At 40.2% G+C, this 23,618-nt stretch overlaps 1 protein-coding gene across 1 annotated transcript in view; it reads left to right on the plus strand.

The window, feature by feature from the left end:
* The first annotated feature begins 2,074 nt into the window (after positions 1-2,074).
* The window catches only part of LOC104217216 (uncharacterized), a 36,138-nt gene continuing 14,594 nt past the window's right edge, over positions 2,075-23,618 (plus strand). Inside the window, exon 1 of the mRNA XM_070161000.1 lies at positions 2,075-2,353. Coding sequence (XP_070017101.1) covers positions 2,075-2,353 — 279 coding nt within the window. The remainder of the gene's footprint in view (positions 2,354-23,618) is intronic.

Here is a 23,618-nt window from a genome sequence, read left to right on the forward strand (position 1 = left end):
ATATAAAAACGTATTCTTGATTTCTAGGTTTATTCGATTCTTCTATTTACGGTACGCCCGAACTACGCCGGTTTGATTCTCACCGGATGTGAGATACGTAGGCAACCCTCGTCGGGTTCAACCCCATTTTGCTAAAATAGCCATAATCAATAAAAAAAATGTGTGTCAAATTTTTTAAAAAAGAGTCATAAATAGGTCAGGTGACGTTGTTTTGTCATAAATAGCCGAATGTTCCCGAAAGGGACGCCGGAAGGCTGACTTTACATAAACAGCCACCTTTGGGTCTTGTTTAGCACTTTTATCCAATAGACCCACACAGCCTTAAAATCTTCGTCCCCGAAGTGTTTAAAGGTCGTGTTTAAAACTTGATCCCCTCTGTAAAAATACTTTGAGTCAGTCATTTTTGTTAAAATCACCTTAATAAATGTGCAGGATGAGCACGATGCAAAATGAACATTTTTCAATAATGACCAAAATCCCTGTCAAGTTACGGCTATGGTGGAATGATCTAGGTGTTGAAGGACAAAATGAGGTTAAGAAATATCTGAAAGGTCTTGTGGGTCTGTTGGAAGTCCAGCCCCGGGGAGATATCATAAGAGCTTTGATTACCTATTGGGACCCGGCGCACAATGTTTTCCATTTCTCTGATTTTGAACTCACCCCGACTTTGGAAGAAATGGCCGGATACATCGGGAATACTGATCTTCCCTTGAGGGAAAAATACTTGGTCGCCCCAAGAGTCGTCACGGTACATCGGTTCCTAGATTCATTGAAAATACCTAGGACAGTCCACAACCCGGATCTGGCAGCCGGATTTTGTACTCCATGCTTCATATATGATAGATACGGTCATGAGGGGGGATTCAATAATCCGATCAACAAACTATGCAGCAAAGGAATTCGTCTGAAGTGGGATGAGCACAGACGGGTAGCGTTCATGATAATGTTCCTAGGCCTTCTGGTATTTCCAAGGAAAGATGGAAATATTGATTTGAAGATATCTGGGGTCGTCAGCACTTTACTCACGCAAAGTGACAGTACTCTCGCGCCAATGGTGGTATCTGACATCTTTCGGGCTCTTACAGCTTGTAAAGCTGGGGAAAGTTTCTTCGAAGGTTGTAACTTGCTCCTACAGATATGGATGACCGAGCACCTCTGCCATCATTCCGAGATTTTGAGCCATGGTTCCCCGGAAAAGACCCGCATAGAAGAATCTTACACGAGAACCAAAAAGATCGTTTTGCCCAAAGGAGTCCTGGCATGGACCTCGTTCTTTCAAGCTCTTACTGCCAGCCAAATACAATGGACGCTGGGATGGTTGCCTGTTGATGAGATCCTATATATGTCTGCAGCTAAAACTCATTTCTTGCTGATGGGGCTTAAGAGCATTCAACCTTACGCACCCAGCCGAGTTTTGAGACAGTTCGGAAGATGCCAGACAGTACCTCATGAGGAAGATCTTAGCGCTCAAGCAGTTGAGATAAGTCCTAACGGACAGTTCCCAGAAGCAAAGATTCGCCAAATCTGGAATGAGGGTCAATATTTGAAATCAGATACTTGCGTGCGGGATCGAGCCAAAGGAGAAACGGCGCCAGGTTACCTTGCATGGTACAGAAGGGAACTTGAGCATGAAAGGCCAGCTAAGAGACCCCACATCCGGAATTTCACCGAGTCATCGCAAAGGCATTGGGATTGGTTAGCAAAGGAAAGAGGCTATTGTGCCGAAATCAGCAGGTTAAAGCAACAAATAGAAGGTTTGAAATACGAGCACAACGTGCAAATTGCTACCGATCTGGGAGAGCGGAACAGGTTAATTCAAGAAAATGAAATGCTCAGAGCCCAGATCGAATAGATAAGGTTAGATGCAGATAAACAGCCAAGGCGTCGATCAGACGAGCACCTGATAAAGAGGCTAAAAAGCGAAGTCAGAGAATGGCAAGATGGTTTGGAGAAATCTGAAAACGTCATAGCAGAGCTCAAAGCACAGTGGGATACAAGAGCAGATAAGCATCGTCGATACCTGGATCAATTGGAAGGCGACCACGAGAAGACTGTTGCTAAAATAAAGAGAGAGATGGCTGCACTTGAGATCAAAGCAGCTAATCAGGCCAAGGATTTCCAAACTGAGAGCAGATATTGGTACGACTCAATAGCCCAGATGAAGTTGGAAGTACGACAACTGAAGCATCAGTATGTACAAGATGCTCAAGTTTTTAAGATATGCAGCGATCAGATAAAACGCCTACTCGTAGAGAAGAAGCAAACCAGAGATAAGATCAAGGCCATTGCCCATGCCATCACCAGACGATGTCTACGATGTGAGAGCATGTCCAGTATTACCGTCCTCTCGGCAGTAATGGGTTATGTTAAGCAGACTATGCATGAGCTAGAGCAACTTGAGAGGGATCTCACGCTTAAGACCGCGGCGAGGCCGGACGATGCCCCGCGGAAACCAATTTTTAAAACCATAATGCACTCATAAGTCAAATCTGTATCTTAGCACTTTCTGCCTGTTTTTCCCATCATGGTGATTTTTTTTTAGTCTATGTTGAGTCTAGGTTTATTTTCGAAGTTTGCTTTTTTCTTTTGCAAAATGTAGTTTGTAATAGACGGCTTCAACAATAAAGAGTTGGTTTCTTTTATGCTCATTTGTGTTTTTCGAACTACGTAATGATCTGATTCACGTAGGCATCGTGATACGTAGGCAATCCTCATCGGATCCGGTCGCATTTCTTTTACTGCAAAAAAAAAACATAAAAGAAAAACAAAAGAGAAAAGAAAAAGAAAAGAAAAGAAGGGGAAAAACTAATAAGAGGAAAAATGCCGGAATGACGCATGCTCTCGTAGCAAACATATAGTAATCCACTTGACTGTATAGGTGCATCATGCCCAACGTGAGATTAACTATCTGTTATTTGCTACAAATTAACCGTGCGTTTGTCGTTGAGTTTCCAGGGTTTTTGAAAAGACAGTTGGTTTGGTGAAAGTCTGGCCTCGCACTCATATTTCACGAGGTCAAGGAGAAGTGTTCAACTACCTGTTGTTAGGGCCAGAAGCAGTACTCACACTTACTTCACCAGGTCAAAAGGAAGTGTGGAAATGTCTTCAGAAATTCCATTGCAAACGATCCCTGTTTCTGAGGAGAGCTCAATCTCAGCCGTCCTCACACCTGAATCCGCAACTGCGGAGGAAAATAGAATCCTACGGCTCCGCATGCTGGAAATGCTGGACGATTGGAATAATGGGAAAGAGCCGCCAAGTGTCGTCCCCGGATTCCCTGAATTATTCTCCAGGTCAAGTGGAACGTCTAATGTCCCCATAAATTATCCTGCTACCCCATTTGGGTACCCAGCCACCTCCGCCTTCTCTGCTGGATCACCTTCTGAGCCTCATCCCCGAATGTCGGCCACTGATGCAAGCATGAACATCTTTGCTGCATCGCCTTGCCCGGTTACGGCACAGCCCACCACGTACAAGCCAAGCTTTGACTCATCCTCTTTTACATTCCAAGCACCATCGTTCTCAATGGAACCAACTAGGTTCGCTACCAGTACCAATCCTCTACCGCCTCAGTGCGAGCTTGCACCTGGGCAGGATCAGAACCCCAGAATTGCAGAACAAAATGAGATTGCCAAGAGAATGAGAAGCCTTGAACAAAGTTTGAAGAATATGCAAGGGTTGAGCGGACAAAAGAGCGTCTCTTACGCCGACCTGTGCATGTTCCCTCACGTGCACCTGCCAACGGGTTTCAAGACCCCCAAGTTTGAGAAATACGATGGGCACGGTGACCCCATTGCACATCTTAAGAAATACTGCAACCAATTGCGGGGAGCCGGCGGAAAAGAAGAACTGCTAATGGCATATTTTGGGGAAAGTCTAGTAGGGATAGCTTCGGAATGGTATATGGATCAGGAAATGTCCCGATGGCATATATGGGATGATCTCGCCAGAGATTTTGTAAAACAATTCCAGTATAACATCGACATTGCGCCAGACCGAAACTCTCTGTCGAATTTGAAGAAGAAGCCTTCGGAAAGCTTTAGAGAGTATGCTATTAAGTGGCGTGAACAGGCGTCGAGAGTGAAGCCTCCCATGGATGAAGTGGAAATGGTCACTACCTTTCTCCAGGCTCAAGAGTCTGACTATTTCCAAAACATGATGTCAGCCATGGGTAAGCCATTCGCGGAAGCGATCAAGATTGGAGAGATGGTGGAAAATGGTTTGAAAACGGGTAGGATTCTGAGTCAAGCAGCCATAAGGGCAACCTCCCAGGCCGTCCAAAGTGGGTCCGGAGGAACGACGAGGGGGAAGAAGAAGGAAGAAACGACTATGGCACCCTCTGAAGCAAGGGAGTATCATCATCCCAGGCCCCATTTTCCGGAAAGAGCCCCACAACACTACTACCCCCACTCAAGTTTGGCATATGCTCATCAACCTTATATGGTCATGAATGCCCAACCTTATAACCATCCATCACAACAAGCCAACCGAGGCCCAGCTCCACCTCCCAGAAATCAGCCTCCATACCGCAACCACTATAACCCACAACCCCCACAGAATAACTTTCGCCCTCAGGAGCCACCTCGACGGCGGACTTTCACGCCCATCGGTGAACAATACTCTACTTTGTTCCCTAAGCTAGTCCAGTTGGGTTTCTTGCAACCAATTCCCCAAACAAGGCAAAACCCAACATCGCCTTCTTACAAAGCCGGAGTCAGATGCGCCTATCATTCAGGGGCCGAGGGACATGATACAAACGACTGCTGGTCATTGAAAAGAGTGGTCGAAAATTTGATAGAGCAGGGGAAAATAGTGCTAAGGGACGAAGAGATCCCAAATGTGACTAACAATCCATTGCCCGCTCACAATAATGGGCCGCTGATCGGCATGATTTGTGAAGACAAAGAGTTCGACCCTGCTTTGAAAGCCATAATTGCCATTGTCGACACGGGGAAGAGGCCTGAAATAGACCAAAAATCAGAAAAGGGGGAGGAGGCCAAGGTTGCAGAGAGCAAGCCTGAAAAGAAGATAGAGAAGAAAGTGGTCCCTGTAAAAAATGAAGTTCTTTACATACCACGAGGTCGAGCTGAGAAGACGCAAAACTTCGGGATCAAAAAGACGAAACCTATGTACGTGCCGAAAGGGGCCTATGTGGTCCGGGGGACGATTCAACCACCTCGGCTGAATGAGCCAGTGGTTATCGGACGCGTGCCACAAAAGCCAGTGACCAACCCGTCCACAGTGCCGTGGAATTATCAAAAGACTTTGGTGATGTACAAAGGTAAAGAGGTCATGGGAGAACTTCCAGAAAATACTTTCATTGGAAGGTATTCAAATACCCAAGAACTGAACAACGCCACATAAAGGCGCTTCCCTCCAAAGAAGCCAGTGAGTGTTGAAGAAGCGGAAGTGTTCTTCCAACAAATGAAGATGCCGGATTACGAAGTGATAGATCAGCTGCGTAAGTACCCTGAGCAAGTATCCATGCTGTCATTATTGATGAGGTCAACCGAGCATCAAAGGATCCTACTGAAAACCCTGAATGAAGCATATGTACCAGTTGAAACCTCGGTGGAGCAACTAGAGCGGATGACAGAAAGATTCTTCGCCGTCAACCAAATCTCTTTCAGCAAGAATGATTTACCCCCGGAAGGAGCGGCACACAACAAGGCTTTGCATCTAACAGTTAAATGCAAAGACTATTATGTCAAGCGGGTAATGTTGGATGGGGGATCAGGTGTTGACATTTGCCCGCTCTCCACGCTACAAAGGATGGAAATTGGGACCGGAAGGATCCGACCCAACAATGTCTGCGTAAGAGCTTTCGACGGCATCAAGAGAGATACCATGGGAGAAATAGACCTGCTGCTGGTCATAGGACCAGTCGAATTTCGAGTAACCTTCCAGGTAATCGACATGGACACATCCTACAATTTTCTCCTTGGCAGACCTTGGATCCATGCGGCAGGAGCCATTCCTTCCACTCTTCACCAAATGGTGAAGTTCGAGTACGAAGACCGAGAGATCGTGGTCCACGGGGAAGATCAGCATGCCATTTATCGGGACCCATCCATCCCGTACCTTGAACCGAGGGAAGGAAGTGAACATACGGTCTATCAAGCTTTCGAGATTGTACTGGCAGAGCAGCACGAAGAGGGAATACCCTGCCCCCAGCCTTTCTTGTCTAACGCCTTGGTTATGGTGGCCAAAGAGATGATTCGGCACGGATTTAGGCCAGGGAAGGGACTTGGACGAACCCTTCAGGGAATAACAGAACCCATTACTTTGCCAGTCATCAAGAAACCTTTTGGACTAGGTTTCAAACCTACTCCAGCAGACGAAGAATGGGCAAAGAAAAGGAGAAATGAGGGTTGGAATTTACCTCAACCACTGCCGGATTTATATGCGACTTTCGTCAGGCCAAGGTACGTTCAAGAAGATGATGAGGTCTTCACAGCTGAGGAAATCGAGGAGATATGTGGGGCAATGAGGGAGATGCTCTACGAGATTCACGTGGTTCAGCCAGGTGAAGGAACGAGCACTGCTGAGATGCTGTACATGGGGCCGAGCTCCCAATTCCAAAACTGGGAGGCTACGCCATTCCCGACTAGACGGAAGTCCGGGTAGACCTGTCATGCCACCTTTCCTGTGTCACAAGTTATCTCCGGGACATAACTTGAACGTTTTCTTCTTTTCTTTGTTGTTGTTTTGAATCCCTAGTTGTAAACATTGTTGTCTTCTAACTTTCCAAAGAAAATAAAAAAAAATCGTCATTGCTTTCCCATTCTTTCTTTTGTTCTAATTTTTTGTTATTTTTCCTTTTATCTTTCTTTTCAGTCCTAATAATGCGGCTTTAAATATGACATGCTTGCGGACTTCACGCCCAGATCACAATGAGTTATTTAACTGCGAATTAATGAACCCAGAACCAGAATATGATGCGGAAGAGGCTTTTAGGGAGATAAACCGAGAGTTGGAATATTTCGAGAATAAACCTAAGCCAAATCTGAATGACACTGAACCGGTAAATTTAGGAACCCCGGAAGAAATCCGGGAGACCAAGATAAGCATTCACACGGACAAGAAAACGCGAGAGGCGATAATTCAACTTCTTTTTGAATTCAAAGACGTGTTTGCTTGGTCATATGATGACATGCCGGGACTAGGTGTTGATCTAGTGGTTCACAAATTGCCGATTCATCCTGATTGTCCTCCAGTTCAACAAAAGCAACGAAAGTTCAAAACTGAGGTCAGTGACAAGATTAAGGAGGAGATCACCAAGCAACTGAAAACAGGAGTGATTCGGGTAGTCCAATATACAACATGGTTAGCGAATGTGGTTCTAGTACCAAAAAAGGACGGGAAAACTCGGGTGTGTGTAGATTACCGAGATCTGAACAGAGCAAGTCCTAAAGATAATTTCCCGCTGCCCAACATCCACATCCTCGTTGATAATTGCGCCAAGCACGAGATACAGCCTTTTGTAGATTGCTATGCTGGGTATCATCAGGTACTGATGGATGAAGAGGACGCCGAGAAAACTGCCTTCACCACGCCTTGGGGCACCTACTGCTACCGAGTCATGCCGTTTGGTTTGAAGAATGCGGGGGCTACTTACATGAGGGCCATGACTGCCATTTTCCATGACATGATGCATCAGGAAATAGAGGTGTACGTGGACGACGTGATAGTCAAGTCCAGGACGCAGGATAATCACATCCAAGACTTGAGGAAATTCTTCGAGAGATTAAGGAAGTATGACTTGAAGCTAAACCCAGCCAAATGCGCTTTCGGAGTTCCGTCGAGCAAACTTTTGGGCTTCATCGTAAGCAGGAGAGGAATCGAGCTAGATCCAACTAAGATAAAGTCCATCAGAGATTTACCTCCCCCGAGAACAAAGAAAGACGTGATGAGTCTGTTGGGCAGATTGAACTACATCAGTCGGTTTATTGCCCAGCTGACAAGCACGTGTGAGCCCATATTCAAGCTGTTAAGGAAAGATGCGGCGATCAAATGGACAACTGAATGTCAAGAAGCCTTTGATAAAGTCAAAGAATACCTTTCGAATCCCCCAGTCTTGGTCCCTCCGGAACCGGGGAGGCCACTTTTCTTGTATCTAACAGTCTTGGAGAACTCTTTCGGTTGCGTCCTCGGGCAACACGACGTAACCGGAAAGAAGGAGCAAGCAATTTACTACTTGAGCAAGAAATTCACCGGCTACGAGGCCAAATACACACTGTTGGAAAGGACATGTTGCGCTCTCACATGGGTTGCTCAAAAGCTGAGACATTATCTCCAAGCCCACACTACGTTCCTCATAAGCAGGTTGGATCCTTTGAAGTATATATTTCAGAAACCAATGCCTACTGGGAGACTGGCTAAATGGCAAATCTTGCTTACGGAATTCGACATAGTTTATGTCACTCGCACGGCAATGAAAGCCCAGGCGTTAGCAGATCATTTGGCCGAAAACCCGGTCGATGAGGAATACCAGCCATTGGATACCTACTTTCCAGATGAAGAGGTAAACACCGTAGAAGTGATCTCGGAGGAAGCTCATGTTTGGAAGATGTTCTTTGACGGAGCCGTGAACGCCAAGGGTGTAGGGATTGGGGCAATTTTGATCTCGCCTTCTGGTCAGCATTATCCCGCCACAGCTAGACTTCGTTTCTTTTGCACAAATAATACAGCTGAGTATGAAGCCTGCATCATGGGCATGCATATGGCAATCGATCAGGATGTCAAAGACTTACTGATTATGGGAGATTCTGACCTGATTATCCGACAAGTCCAAGGTGAATGGGAAACTCGGGATGTCAAACTTATCCCGTACCGACAACATGTGGAGGACCTCAGCAAGCGCTTTACATCAATAGAATTCAGGTACATTCCGAGGTGTCACAATGAACTGGCAGATGCACTTGCTACTTTGGCTTCAATGCTACCCTACCCGGGCAACGCCCATGTCGATCCTTTGGAAATCCAAATCAAGGAAAGACACGGTTACTGCAGTGTAATCGAGGCAGGATAAAATATACAGCCTTGGTACCATGACATCAAGAGGTTCCTAAAGACACAAGAATACCCCGAGCACGCTACTGGAGATCAAAAAAGGACCATTAGGCGACATGCAAGTGGTTTCTTTCTGAGCGGCGAATTGTTGTATAAGAGGACCCCGGACCTCAATCTCCTAAGATGTGTCGATATCGAGGAAGCGAGAAAGATCATGCACGAAGTACACGCAGGTGTGTGCGGACCTCACATGAACGGGTATGTCTTAGCGAAGAAAATCCTTAGAGCAGGTTATTACTGGATGACCATGGAAAAGGATTGCTTTAGCTTCGTTCGGAAATGTCATCAGTGTCAGGTGCACGGTGATTTGATTTATGCACCTCCCACGGAACTGCATCCCATGTCCGCACCTTGGCCATTTGTCGCCTGGGGCATGGACGTCATTGGACCAATTGAGCCAAAGGCCTCGAACGGACACAGGTTTATACTAGTTGCCATAGACTACTTCACAAAATGGGTAGAGGCTGTCACTCTCAAGTCAGTCACTAAGAAAGCTGTGGTGGATTTTGTACACTCAAATCTTATCTGTCGTTTCGGTATTCCTGCGACTATCATTACAGATAACGCAGCAAACTTGAATAGTCACTTGATGGGAGATGTATGCGAGCAATTCAAGATAACGCATAGGAATTCCACGCCTTATCGGCCAAAGGCCAATGGTGCTGTGGAAGCGGCAAACAAAAACATCAAGAAGATTTTGAGGAAGACCATCCAAAGTTCCCGACAGTGGCATGAGCAGTTACCATTTGCATTATTGGGGTACCGCACTACGGTACGCACATCATTAGGAGCGACTCCTTATCTTTTGGTTTATGGGACCGAGGCTGTAATACCGGCAGAGGTAGAAATTCTTTCGCTTCGAATCATCGTCGAAGCAGAAATCGAGGACAGCGAGTGGGTCAAGACTCGGTTAGAGAAATTGACGTTGATTGATGAAAAGCGGATGGCCGCAGTTTGTCACGGACAGTTATACCAACGAAGGATGGCCCGTGCTTACAACAAGAAAGTCCGACCCCGGAATTTCGAAGTAGGACAATTGGTACTGAGGCGTATTCTGCCGCATCATGAGGAAGCAAAAGGGAAGTTTGCTCCGAATTGGAAAGGCCCATACATCGTAAGGAAGATATTGCCAAGAGGAGCATTGTATCTAGGTGATATCGAAGGAAATGACCCCGACACAGCAGTAAATGCAGATGCAGTCAAGAGAATACTACGTCTAAATCATACTCCAGTGGTCCTGACACGTTTGAAAATGGCGAAGGTTTTATTCCCCACTACTCCCCAAACACTACCCAATTCTCTCTACCAACTTTTGAGCCGCTTACAAAACAAAAGAAAAAAACAAAAAAAAACAAACAAAAAAAACAAAACATTGATTGAGGCCTGAACTACGTTTGACTTGATTCCGAAAGGATACGTAGGCAGCCTCTCCCTGAGGTTCAGTCACACCAACAATAAAATCCCATTCGCCCTGAAATTGAAACCGGGGCACGTCGAGCAGTTGAGAAGTTAGTATCCACTACCTCTCTTTACCAAGCACAAGCCTTCAGATCAATAACCAAATATGGTGGGGAACCAATAAGCGTCACAAATGGAGACCAGCACACTCTGAATTGAGAGAGATAAAATGAGAGAGTCTCGGCGGTGAAAACCTTCGGGCACCACGAGGCGACGGGAGTAGAGAAACCAAAATGAGAGAGCTTGTTTAGTAAAAACTCGCAAAGAGTGCTATCAAGCGATGACAGGAAGAGAAATGAGAGAGGTCAGCCAGCGAAAACCCGCAAAGGGCGCTGTTGGCCGAAAAGAATGACGCCACCCCAAGAAAGTTTCGGCAGAGTGCCACCGGTATGGAATCACAGATCCGTTCTGGTTCAGGAAAACGCAAGTTCTTAGAAGGTCAGACGTCCAGTCCAAAGAGCATGTCATGTCATTTAAAGCCAGCATTATCTTCCTCAGATAAATCTTTCTCGTCCCGAAAAGGGTATTCCTTTTCTGATTTGTTTTCCCCTTTCTTTGTTTCTTTTCGAATCCCTTTTGCATTTTAACCCCGAGTTCAGGACACACCGGAAAGGACAGGTGGCATGGTTTGTTTGCACGGAATCCCGTCTCATGAAGGAAAGCGCCTCATATCGTTGGTTTGATTGCCCAAGCATGATGAATCATGACGTTTGATGGTGTTTCAGAGTAAAGAGGAAAGAGAGAAATCTTGAAATCTTCCCCAGCAAGTCCGCCTTCGGACAAATCCCCACAGAGTCTCCCCCTGTACAAATCCCCACAGAATTTCTCCTTTTGTACAATCTCCCACAAAGTCTCCCCAGTATGAAAAAAAAAAGGAAAAAAAAAGAAGAGAAAAATCCCCGTCGGAATTTCATCAGCACATCCCCAGCGAGTCCTTTTGTAAATATTCCCCAACAAGCTTACCCCAACAAACCCTGGGAAACTCGTTTTGAAACAAAAACCCAGCATACCCCATTGTACAGAATCCGCACAAAGAATCCACTTTGTAAATATTCCCCCCACAGAGCTTCCTTTTGTACAAATTCCCACAGAACACCTCCAATAAAATCCCCGTTGAGAACCTTCAATCAAAACAGGACAAAAAGAAAAAAAGAGAGGCCTTGCAAGGCAAATCATCGCAGAATCTGGAAATACAAACCTGAACAGTCTAGAAGGGTTTCGCCATTCGAATCAAATCAATGGCGGAACTTCACAACAGAAATAAAGACGCAAGAAAGCAACTGGGAACGATCAAGGTCACCAAACCGACCGTCATTTCCGAACTAACAAATGATTCTTTGTCTGAAAGGTTGAAACAGGTCTAATCCAAGACAACCGTGCAAGAAGCAGGTGTCGCCCAAAGAAGAAGGTACACGGGTACAGGAAATACTTCGGCAATGATGAATTCACTCGAAAGGTAAGCTTCCACGAAACTCCCTTTTATCTTCTATTAAAACAAGAAAACTCAAAAAAATAGATCGTGTAGTATTCTCGAGCTTTATCCCCAGCCAATCAGCATTAGGGTTTTAAACCCTAAACTGAATTTTCCTTTTAGTCAGCATTAGGGTTTTAAACCCTAAACTGAACTTTTTCCTTTCAGCCAGCATTAGGGTTTTAAACCCTAAACTGAGCTTTTTCATGCAATCAGCATTAGGGTTTTAAAACCCTAAACTGAATTTTCCTTTTAGTCAGCATTAGGGTTTTAAACCCTAAACTGAACTTTTTCCTTTCCGCCAGCATTAGGGTTTTAAACCCTAAACTGAGCTTTTCCTTGTAGTCAGCATTAGGGTTTTAAACCCTAAACTGAACTTTTTCCTTTCAGCCAGCATTAGGGTTTTAAACCCTAAACTGAGCTTTTCCATGTAATGAGCATTAGGGTTTTAAACCTTAAACTGAATTTTCCTTTTAGTCAGCATTAGGGTTTTAAACCCTAAACTGATCTTTTTCCTTTCAGCCAGCATTACGGTTTTAAACCCTAAACTGAGCTTTTTCATGCAATCAGCATTAGGGTTTTAAAACCCTAAACTGAATTTTCCTTTCAGTCAGCATTAGGGTTTTAAACCCTAAACTGAACTTTTTCCTTTCAGCCAGCATTAGGGTTTTAAACCCTAAACTGAGCTTTTCCATGCAGTCAGCATTAGGGTTTTAAACCCTAAACTGAACTTTTTTCTTTCAGCCAGCATTAGGGTTTTAAACCCTAAACTGAATTTTCCTTTTAGTCAGCATTAGGGTTTTAAACCCTAAACTGAACTTTTTCCTTTCAGCCAGCATTAGAGTTTTAAACACTAAACTGAGCTTTTCCATTTTAGTCAGCATTAGGGTTTTAAACCCTAAACTGAACTTTTTCCTTTCAGCCAGCATTAAGGTTTTAAACCCTAAACTGAGCTTTTCCATGTAATCAGCATTAGGGTTTTAAACCCTAAACTGAATTTTCCTTTTAGTCAGCATTAGGGTTTTAAACCCTAAACTGAACTTTTTCCTTTCAGCCAGCATTAGGGTTTTAAACCCTAAACTGAGCTTTTTCATGCAATCAGCATTAGGGTTTTAAAACCCTAAACTGAATTTTCCTTTTAGTCAGCATTAGGGTTTTAAACCCTAAACTGAATTTTTCCTTTAGTCAGCATTAGGGTTTTAAACCCTAAACTGAACTTTTTCCTTTCAGCCAGCATTAGGGTTTTAAATCCTAAACTGAGCTTTTCCATGTAATCAGCATTAGGGTTTTAAACCCTAAACTGAATTTTCCTTTTAGTCAGCATTAGGGTTTTAAACCCTAAACTGAACTTTTTCCTTTCAGCCAGCATTAGGGTTTTAAACCCTAAACTGAGCTTTTTCATGCAATCAGCATTAGGGTTTTAAAACCCTAAACTGAATTTTCCTTTTAGTCAGCATTAGGGTTTTAAACCCTAAACTGAACTTTTTCCTTTCAGCCAGCATTAGGGTTTTAAACCCTAAACTGAACTTTTTCCTTTCAGCCAGCATTAGGGTTTTAAACCCTAAACTGAGCTTTTCCATGTAATCAGCATTAGGGTTTTAAACCCTAAACTGAATTTTCCTTTCAGTCAGCATTAGGGTTTTAAACCCTAAACTGAACTTTTTCCTTTCAGCCAGCATTAGGGTTTTAAACCCTAAACTGAACTTTTCCTTTTAGTCAGCATTAGGATTTTAAACCCTAAACTGAACTTTTTCCTTTCAGCCAGCATTAGGGTTTTAAACCCTAAACTGAGCTTTTCCATGCAATCAGCATTAGGGTTTTAAACCCTAAACTGAACTTTTTCCTTTCAGCCAGCATTAGGGTTTTAAAACCCTAAACTGAGCTTTTCCATGTAATCAGCATTAGGGTTTTAAACCCTAAACTGAATCTTTTCCTTTCAGCCAGCATTAGGGTTTTAAAACCCTAAACTGAGCTTTTCCATGCAATCAGCATTAGGGTTTTAAACCCTAAACTGAATTTTCCTTTTAGTCAGCATTAGGGTTTTAAACCCTAAACTGAACTTTTTCCTTTCAGCCAGCATTAGGGTTTTAAACCCTAAACTGAATTTTCCTTTTAGTGAGCATTAGGGTTTTAAACCCTAAACTGAACTTTTTCCTTTCAGCCAGCATTAGGGTTTTAAACCCTAAACTGAGTTTTTCCATGCAATCAGCATTAGGGTTTTAAACTCTAAACTGAATTTTTCCTTTAATCAGCATTAGGGTTTTTAAACCCTAAACTGAATTTTTCCTTTAGTCAGCATTAGGATTTTAAACCCTAAACTGAACCTTTCTTTTAATCAGCATTAGGGTTTTAAACCCTAAACTGAATTTTTCCTTCGTTCGGCGTTAGGGTTTTAAACCCTAAACTGAACCTTTCCCCAGCTAGTCGGCATTAGGGCTCAAACCCTGAACTGAGCATGCATATCCTCTTTCATCAATTTTATGAACTTCCCGGCGAATAATTAACGAAATTTTCCTAGTGAAACTGGGGCAGAAAATTTCGTTCGTTTTTTTTCTCCCGCAGGTCTAACCTCGAGCCACATGGATCGAAATGACCCACGAGATGAGTCCCAGTTCGGAATCAAAGAAGAAAAAAAGAAGAGAGGATGTCTCGAGATATCGGAGTAAACGGAAGGCAGATTGACTCCAACATTTGTTTAAGGTCCTGAACCCTGCCGATCGCGTCTCACTCAGTATCCCAGAGATTAAACAGGTCGTCGCAACTCGCAAGCATCAAGATTCAGATCGGAGTCTACAAGCAGAATCAGCTAAGACCCAAGATCAAGTCGTAAAAGAATCATAGATAGGAATGTTGTAACTAGCAGTTGACATGCATATAAGTAGTTAGTTCAGTTTCCAATTTTCGTTTGGTTGTAATAAGGCGGTCAGTGACGCAGCAGTGACAACAGCAATAGCAGTAGCAGCAAGCATTGCAATCCCATGGTAGTCCCAGCTACCAAAACTTCTCGAACTACATTGACCTGATTCCTGTTTAGCCCAGGATATGTAGGAAATCTTTGAAGCAAGATTCGGTCAGATCTTTCAAAAACATGCTTCATACGGAGCGGTCCATAGGCAAAAAATCGCTCATACACGCTCACTTTATCTTTGCACGAAAACTCTTCGTGTTTCCGAACAAAGAGGGGCAGCTCTGAGCACGTGATTTTTGTTTCGCACGACAATCGCTCCAAAAGAAATAAAAAATAATAATAATTGGCCCTGCTGTACAATTTTCGGATTTCTGTGCGGCACTTTGTTGATTTATTTGTGACTTTTGCCCATTTTTATTTTTTTTCTTATTTATTTATTTATTTAAAACAAAATACAAAATGTGTGTGGCATGCATAATTCGAACCGTAATCCGGTCGTTAAATAGAAAATCATAAATAGGCATCTTCATCCGTGATTTTGATTTGTTTGATTTTACCTGTTTTGAAATATTTTAGTGTGTGTGCAAATAATTGTATTGAGTGTGTATTTAATTTTTAATTTGATTTTTTGCTTAGTTTTGTTTATAAAATAAATAAGGAAAAGAAATAAAAATAAGAAAAGGTCCCTTCTTCTTCCGGATTGGGCCAATTTATTAAAATTGGCCCAAACAAACAATACCCAAACCAAGCCTGCCCGGTCCAGTCCAGCTGATGCCCAGAGAGTCCAAACGACGTCGTATTGATACAGGTTGATCTGGGCCGTTGATCTCGGATTGATCAACGGCCAAGATCACATTTCTCATACCCACGAACAGAACCTGACCCGTTTCCACCCGGACCAACCCAAACCCTTTACCCTCAAAACGACACCGTTCCACTTAAGCCATCAGATCCAGACCATAGATCTTGATTGATCTAACGGTTGAGATCCGCCTACCCACTAACTATATAAGCCCATAATCTTACCCTGCCCCCCTATCCGAACCCCAGCCTCGTCGTCTTCACCAGAACCCCCAAACCCTAGAGCCGCCCCTGTACTCTTCACCATGAAAACCGGCGGCATGGACGCCGGTGACCTTGCCCCTAACACCATAGAACCCCCATGTCGTCCTGAACCCAAATCTACCAACCACACACCTCGAATCCTATCCCACCTTCTCGAATCTTCATTTGAAGATTCGAGTCGGAACCTAATCTACATCGAGCTGCCTTAAAATCATACCAGACACTCCTCAGACCCCCCTCGTGACCAAACCATACTTGGTTTGGTCCGAATCTGACCAGGGAAGCATGAATCCCGGATCTGGTTTTCGAACCTTAGGGTTCCTCGTCACTGGTCCGTTGTTTTGTTCAAACCGAAGGATTAAGGTCTAATGGACCTTAATCGAAGTGTTTCTCATCTGAGAAACACTTCGATTAAAGTCCGTTCAGCCTTAAGAAAGGTCTGTCCAAATCCGAGTTCAAACTTTTGATTTTTCGAGTTTTAAGGTGAGTTTGCTTTCTTTCCTTTACTTGTTTTAGTCCGTGTGATTTGTTTTAAAAGTCTGTTCATATTTGTTTTAATTTTATCAACTTTTGTTTGTCCACTTTACCTGAACCTTTGTGTTTGTCTAAATCCCCCCTCCTATTCTGATAAGGCATATGTATTTGTTGTGCAATTAGTTTGAATTTCAAATTTGTACTGATTAACTGATTCCTCGAAGTACAGTTCTGTTTAATCAGTATAAGTCGAGTCATGTGTCCTATACTTTTGAATGTCTGATTTTTTGGCTACGATTGTATTTTTTATGATTAATATAGTCGAGTCGACATGTGTCGTCAATTAGTTTCAGCTGTCCGAACAATAACAAATCGACTTACTTCTGCTAAGCATTTGTTGAATCAATTAAGAACCAGTTTTGTTTACTTATAGCTATTGATTTGGATCAGTAATGTAAAAGGGATGTTTGGTTTAAGTTCTAAATTGGAGGGCATGTGCACTTGTGCACAGCATGTGCATTGGTGCACCTCATGTGCTTTGTGCACAACCTGTGGCCTGCATAAAGGTCTTGTTAAGTTTTAAATAATTTGACAGCATATGTTGTCAGATACATTCTGCTTCCCATACTCTACTTTAACCTCAAAAATAATAAACATTACTTAAAGTGAGTCTGCCAGGGAATATCATGGGTTTTGTTCATACTTAATTAGCCAAATTGGAATCTGAAAATGGAAGGCACATGGGAGGGGTATGGTGACATTCTAAATAGGCTGTTAAAAGGGGTAGTGTTAAGGCTTATAAAAAGGGGGCAGACATCTGACTAAGAGGAGAGGATTAGAAATCTGAAAAAGAAAACACAGGGAGGGAGGGAAGCACACTATGAGGAGTTTTTTTTTTTGAAAGCTTGAAATACATACAAATAGATGCTGACCTGACAGATAGAGGGGAGAAACACACACACTGTGAGTATATAAGAGATTAGAGGAGAAAGGATACCATCGGATAATAGAGATAATTAGGAGATCTGAGAAGAGGGAAAGGATAGTATATACACACACAGACAGAAATAGGTAGAGAGAGGCATAACACAGGAAAGAGGAACTGCATTTTTCCTCTTTGTCTTGATTCTCATCTGGCCTGGATTTCCCTGTCCCATCTCGATTTCTTTTGAGTTCTGTTTGAGATTTTTAGTTGTGTGTAGCATCAGTGCATTCTCAGATCTGTTTTGCTTAAATTCTGAGTCATATTACTGGGAACTTGCCACATTCTGCCATTTTTCATTGGCTCCAGCTGCATCTCGCACTGGGATTTTGTTTCTATTTTGTTACTGCTGCTGCACTTGTTGTCATTGTTACTCTGCTGATCGCCCTCTTCTTCAATTGTCAAATATTTCCAGGTATACAACCTCTGAACCATGTATTGTTGAAAGTTTGAAGTTGAAGCAGAAATAAAGAAATGAACATCTGTTTATGTTATAACATTGGTGTTAAAAATAGGTTGAATGTTAGTTGGGCCTGTATTTGTTTAACTGCAAACTGCAAACATTCTGTATAGACTAACATACATTCTGTTTGAGATGAACTATTAGATAGCATTGTTCAATAGTAATGACAGTATGACAGACAGTATGTTTGATTTAGTATACATTCAGTTCAGTATAACACTCTGTTTGACTTAGTTATGACTGTATAACATAGAGTCATGGCAAGCACTTGTATGTATTTTGCCTAGGCCATGACAAAACTGTGGTACTAAATCTGGGATAAATGTATCCCAAACAAACTCTCATGCAGTCACATTAAGAGTCTGGCTATGAATGCCAGCTCTCCGTCAGATTATTTGTTCCGATATAGGTTCGATATCGGGTCTCGGTATAGATTCCTTATTTCGAAATAATGCAATGACTATTGAGGAAAACTAATAGTCGTTTTGAGTTCAATTAGTAGTAATTTTCCTAACAAACAGCCAATTTCGTTCATCAATTTCGAATAGGTTAGAGTTTAAAAATAAAACTTGGAGGTCGTTAAATATAACTCAGTATATGTTGTTAGTTTGCTTGCAATCTCACTTAGCAAATTAATAAGCGTATTCACTCGATGAAGACAAAGCATGAGGTAACTCTCACCTCATGAACAATCAATCAGGTAATCAAACAAATTTAGGTTCGGCAAACATAATAAAGATTCAGTCTGTATTTGTTCAAACAAGTAAAGTTCAGTATCATTTTTCTTTTTAAAGACAAACGTGGTAGGAATGTAGTCACTATAGGATACCCTTCTAAAATAATGAGACGAGCCTCGCCAAATGAGATGTAAATCGCGGGGCCCTCAATAAATAACCATAATAAATGTTTAGAATTCAGGATAGGCCATTTCAGAGAATTTTACGGCCTTCACAAAGATAATAACGCGTTAGGTTCTGTTGGCGCGGTTTAATTAAATCACATTCTTAAATTCGGGTGCACATTGATGTGACCCAAATCCAAATCTCAACGAAGTCCAAATGTGTCGACAATCACGGGTGCATTGATTGTGACGTGGTTCGAGACGCATTTTCACGACGTTGCAATTCTGTAAAATAAATGATAATAACAAAAGCGGTTAAAACTTAATAAAAGCACATAAGTTACAACATGTATTTAAATCAGATATTTAGCTATTATAACAATTTAAGCGACCGTGCTAGAACCACGGGATTCGAGGGTGCCTAACACCTTCCCTCGGGTCAACAGAATTCCTTGCTTAGAATTTCTGGTTCGCAGACTTCATTTGGAAAAGTTGAAAATTTCCTCGATTTGGGATTCAAGATAAAACCGGTGACTTGGGACACCAAAAACCAAACCTTTCCCAAGTGGCGACTCTGAATTAACTAAATAATCCCATTCGAATATTGTCACTTAAATTGGAAAAACTCCATCGGCGCATTTATCCTTCGGGGCGGGCGCGCAAAAAGGAGGTGTGACAACTTCTACATAGTTTTTATCTCTAAGTTATTTTTATACTGATTTTGTAATTCTCACGAAGCAAAATTGATATATAATAACCAATGGATAAAATAGTAGAGTGAGAGTAATTTTTAGTAAACTATTATTCCAAGTTCGTAATCTTGCTTGCCTCAGTTTTAATTCTCACGGAGGAATTGTGTTAGGCAAGATTATTGATTTTTTTTAGTAAAAATATTCTCATGAAGTTTTTACTACCTCTTAGCACAATTCAAGCAAGAAAAATATTTCGGACAAATCGTCACTAGTTTTAACTCAATTAATCGCATAACCTCACGGAGTGTTATTAATTGACTACTTCTTAGTGAACTAAATATAATTGTATTAGCAATAAACAATTATTCCTTAGAGAAATACATGTAAAAAATTGAGATCTTATTGTAATATATTATCAAGTGAATTCAACGATTCCCAACTCTTTTAAATTATAAATGTTCCGCAAGTTCTTTTTTTTTATTTAAGTAACTAACAAGTTTTAAACCTCACTCACTTTTCATCAAATTGATTCTCTCAATAGTAGTTGAAATATTAAAAGTCTGTACCATAGATGTTTCAATCTCTGTGGGACGATATCATAAACTATACTAGAATTTGACAAAGCACGAGTAGGAAAATCCTATACACATTGGCCTCGTCAAATTTTTGGCGCCGTTGCCAGGGATTGGCATACATCTACTTCAGATTAATATTTTGTTACTAATTTGAGAATTTATTACTGTTATTTTTGTTTCAGTTAATATTTTCACTAATCAAGTGTTATAACTACTACTGTGATATTAATCCTAATGTAATGGTATGTTCATAATGGTATTGTAAAAGTTTTTTATTTTTATTTTTTGTATTATTTCTTCCTACTAGTTCCATCATTAACTGGTTTTAGCAAATTATACATACTACTATTAGTACTCTCTCCTTTATCATAATAATAGTGTTATAACTACTATTTACTGTTTTTATAACGTGTATATTTATAATTGTTATACTATTGTTAGTTCTTTCACATTGAAGTATTTTTACTACTGAAAAATATTCATATGACCATTCCAAATATATGTATTATCACTAATTACTTTTGTCCATATATAATAGTATTATAGTATTATTTTTTGTCGTAGTTCACTGTTGCGTCATTTTGTTTTACTTTATGTCTATTTTATTATAAGTTTGAATATAATATTATTATTCTCTATAGATAATAAAATTATCGTACAATTATTTTTTCTTAGCACCTACTATTTTTATCATTTTTGTAATTTTTATATACTTATTTTTTTTCATGTACTTTCTTTACTTAAGAATTTTAAGTATTTTATGACTCGCTCTTGTACAAAAGAACAAACATCGTCTTCCCAAAGCACGGTGTAACAAGGAGATCAGTAAGCAGTAGTAATAGCATGCAACAACAGTAACATTGCAGTCCAACGGTAGTCCCAGCTACCAAAATTTCCCGAACTACATTGACCTGATTCCTGTTTAGCCCAGGATATGTAGGAAACCTTTGAAGCAAAGGTTCGGTCAAATCTTTTTCAAAAAATGCTTCAACGGAGTACTCGGATGGGCAAAAATCGCTCGCTTTATCTTTGCACGAAAACCCTTCGTGTCTTCGGGCAAAGAGGGGCAGCTGTAAGCACGTGATTTTTGCCCTATATGAGAATTACTCCCAAAAAATTCAAAAATAAAATAATTTTTCTTGGTGTGCAATTTTTGTGATATTTTGTGTAACTATTTGTATGTTTGTCTATGCATGTTTATTTGTTAAATTAATAAAAAATACAAAAATAGGCATCTTTTGCATTTTTAGCATTTAATGTCCAAATGAACAATTTTATGCTTAATTATTACTTAATTGTGTGTTAATTGTTATTGGAAGTTAATTTGCGCTTTTATAACTTAATTTAGTTCTTAATAATAATTTAAGTACTTTTATAATTTAGTTTTAGAAAAATAAAAGAAGAAAAGAGAACAAAAATACAAAGAAAAATCGGATTGGGCCACTTCTTCAATTTCAAACCACAGGCCCAAATAATTGCCCAACTTTCCCCATGACCCGGTCCGTTTCAAACCGGGTCGATCCGGTCCGCTCCATTAACCCAACACCCCTTCTTCATTTTTGTCCAACACAAAACAAAACCAAAAAAATAAAAAATAAAAAGTGAATTATCACTATTAATAGTTTTATTTTTTGTTTTTTTATATATAAAAAAATCCGAAAATATTTTATTTTATTTATTATTTTTATTTTAAAAAATATATATATATAGTAATTTCGGAAATGATTTTAAAAAAATAAAAAATAAAAAAATAAAAAAAAGTAAAAGAATGTAGAAAATTTAAAAAAAGTAAAAAGTTTTAAAAAATTTAAAAGTAAAATAAGGTTGGAATTAAAAAATAAATATAAAGGTATCTGAAAATTTAAAAAATTTAAAGTAATTGAAAGTAGCATTTTTAAAAGAAAAAGAAAAGATAGTGGTTTGTTTTTTAAAGAAAAGTTAAATAAAGTGAGATTCTCTTTTAAAAAAATAAAAAGTGGGATTTTAAATAAGATAAAGTAATTAAAGTTGGAATTTTAAAAATAAAAGTAAATAAAGGTGGGATTTCTTTTTCTAAAAAAATAAAAGCAATTTGTAAGTGGGATTTCTTTTAATTAAAAAAATAATAAAATAATAAAAAAACAAATCTGAAAATTTCGAAAATTTTGCTATAAATAGAAGAGAAAATTTAGGAAGAAGGGGTGGAAAAAAAAGAGGAAAAACTAGATAGAGAGAAGAAAAAAAGAGGGGGCGGAGTGAGAAGTATACACCCGATATACATTCTGGATACACTGAATATACAGGGGCAGAATTCATTTTGGAGAGTTTTGAAGTTGAAAAAGAATAGTTACTGTTTCATTGCCTCGCTTAAGATCTGAAATAGTCAGAACCTTCCTGCCTTTTACTTCTTCTCTATACTTGGAGTCGTTTATAGTCTCCTGGGTTTTCTACTATTCCTACTGTTACTGGTCTATTCCTGTGTTGCTGGACTGTCGTTGTTGTGCTACATTGTTACTACTGTTGCTGCTTCTCAGCTTCATCTTCTCTTGTTTTCCAATACCAGGTACACGAATGTAATACTAGTTATTGCAAGCTAAAAATGTGGAAGCATGAATACATATGAAGAATCGAATTTTGAAGTTTTAATTTCGCTTTTTCTCTGTTCCTTTTATTGATTGTATTTAGGCTATTTTATGTATTATTGAATAATAATTGGAATAAGAGAAAATAACATAAGTTAGTCTTTAATGAATCGGCTTGGCAAAACGGGTTAATTCACTAGCTATGAAGGTTCTAAGATTATCAACAGTAGGTTAATTGTGAACAAGTACTTAAATTTAGCTAAGGCATGAATTTGAACTAAATTTCGTGAATTAGGTATTAAGGCATGATTTGAGTTCAAACAAAATTAGAAGAACGTTTAAGTCTAATAAACTTTCTATTAAGCTTTAGTAATTATGGTTAAATCCAGTTTCAAATGGTTGTGAATAATTAATTCCAATAGTTTTTTTATATATATATATAACAATGCGAGCTTCAATCTAACTATATTTGATTCTTTTGAATATTAGTTGTCAAATTTTTATTTTATTTATAATTTCGAATTTTTTTAGTAAAATTCTTGTTCATCAATATTTGTATTAATATAGCAATTAGTATGTCATGCTTTCTTAAATAAAAAAACTCGTAATTAATTAGGATTTTCTTTATTTATTTTAGAGACTAATTTTAATAGAAAAGATGTAGTCGCTTTAGGATTTGTCCATTTAAAATAAATGAGATGAGCCTCGCCTAGTAAAATATATAGATTGCGGGGCCCTCACAAATGTATGTGTTAATTACTTAGAACTCGGGATCGGCCGCTTAGCGAACTTCACGGCCTTTTCTCAAAATAACCCTGCGCTAGTCGCTTTAGGCGCGTATTTAATAATGTTATCTCCTTAAACTCGGGTGCACATTTATGTGACCCAAATCCAAATCTCAACGAAATCGAAATGTGTCTCTAATCACGGGTACATTGATTGTGACGTGGTCTGAGATGTATTTCCATGACATTGCAAATTCTTTTTAATAATGAATGAGACGAGCCTCGACAAACAAAAAATGCACAAGCTGCGGGGCCCTCTAAATGTATATAT

The sequence above is a fragment of the Nicotiana sylvestris genome, chromosome 11 (assembly GCF_000393655.2).
Source record: "Nicotiana sylvestris chromosome 11, ASM39365v2, whole genome shotgun sequence".
Taxonomy (NCBI): Eukaryota; Viridiplantae; Streptophyta; class Magnoliopsida; order Solanales; family Solanaceae; genus Nicotiana; species Nicotiana sylvestris.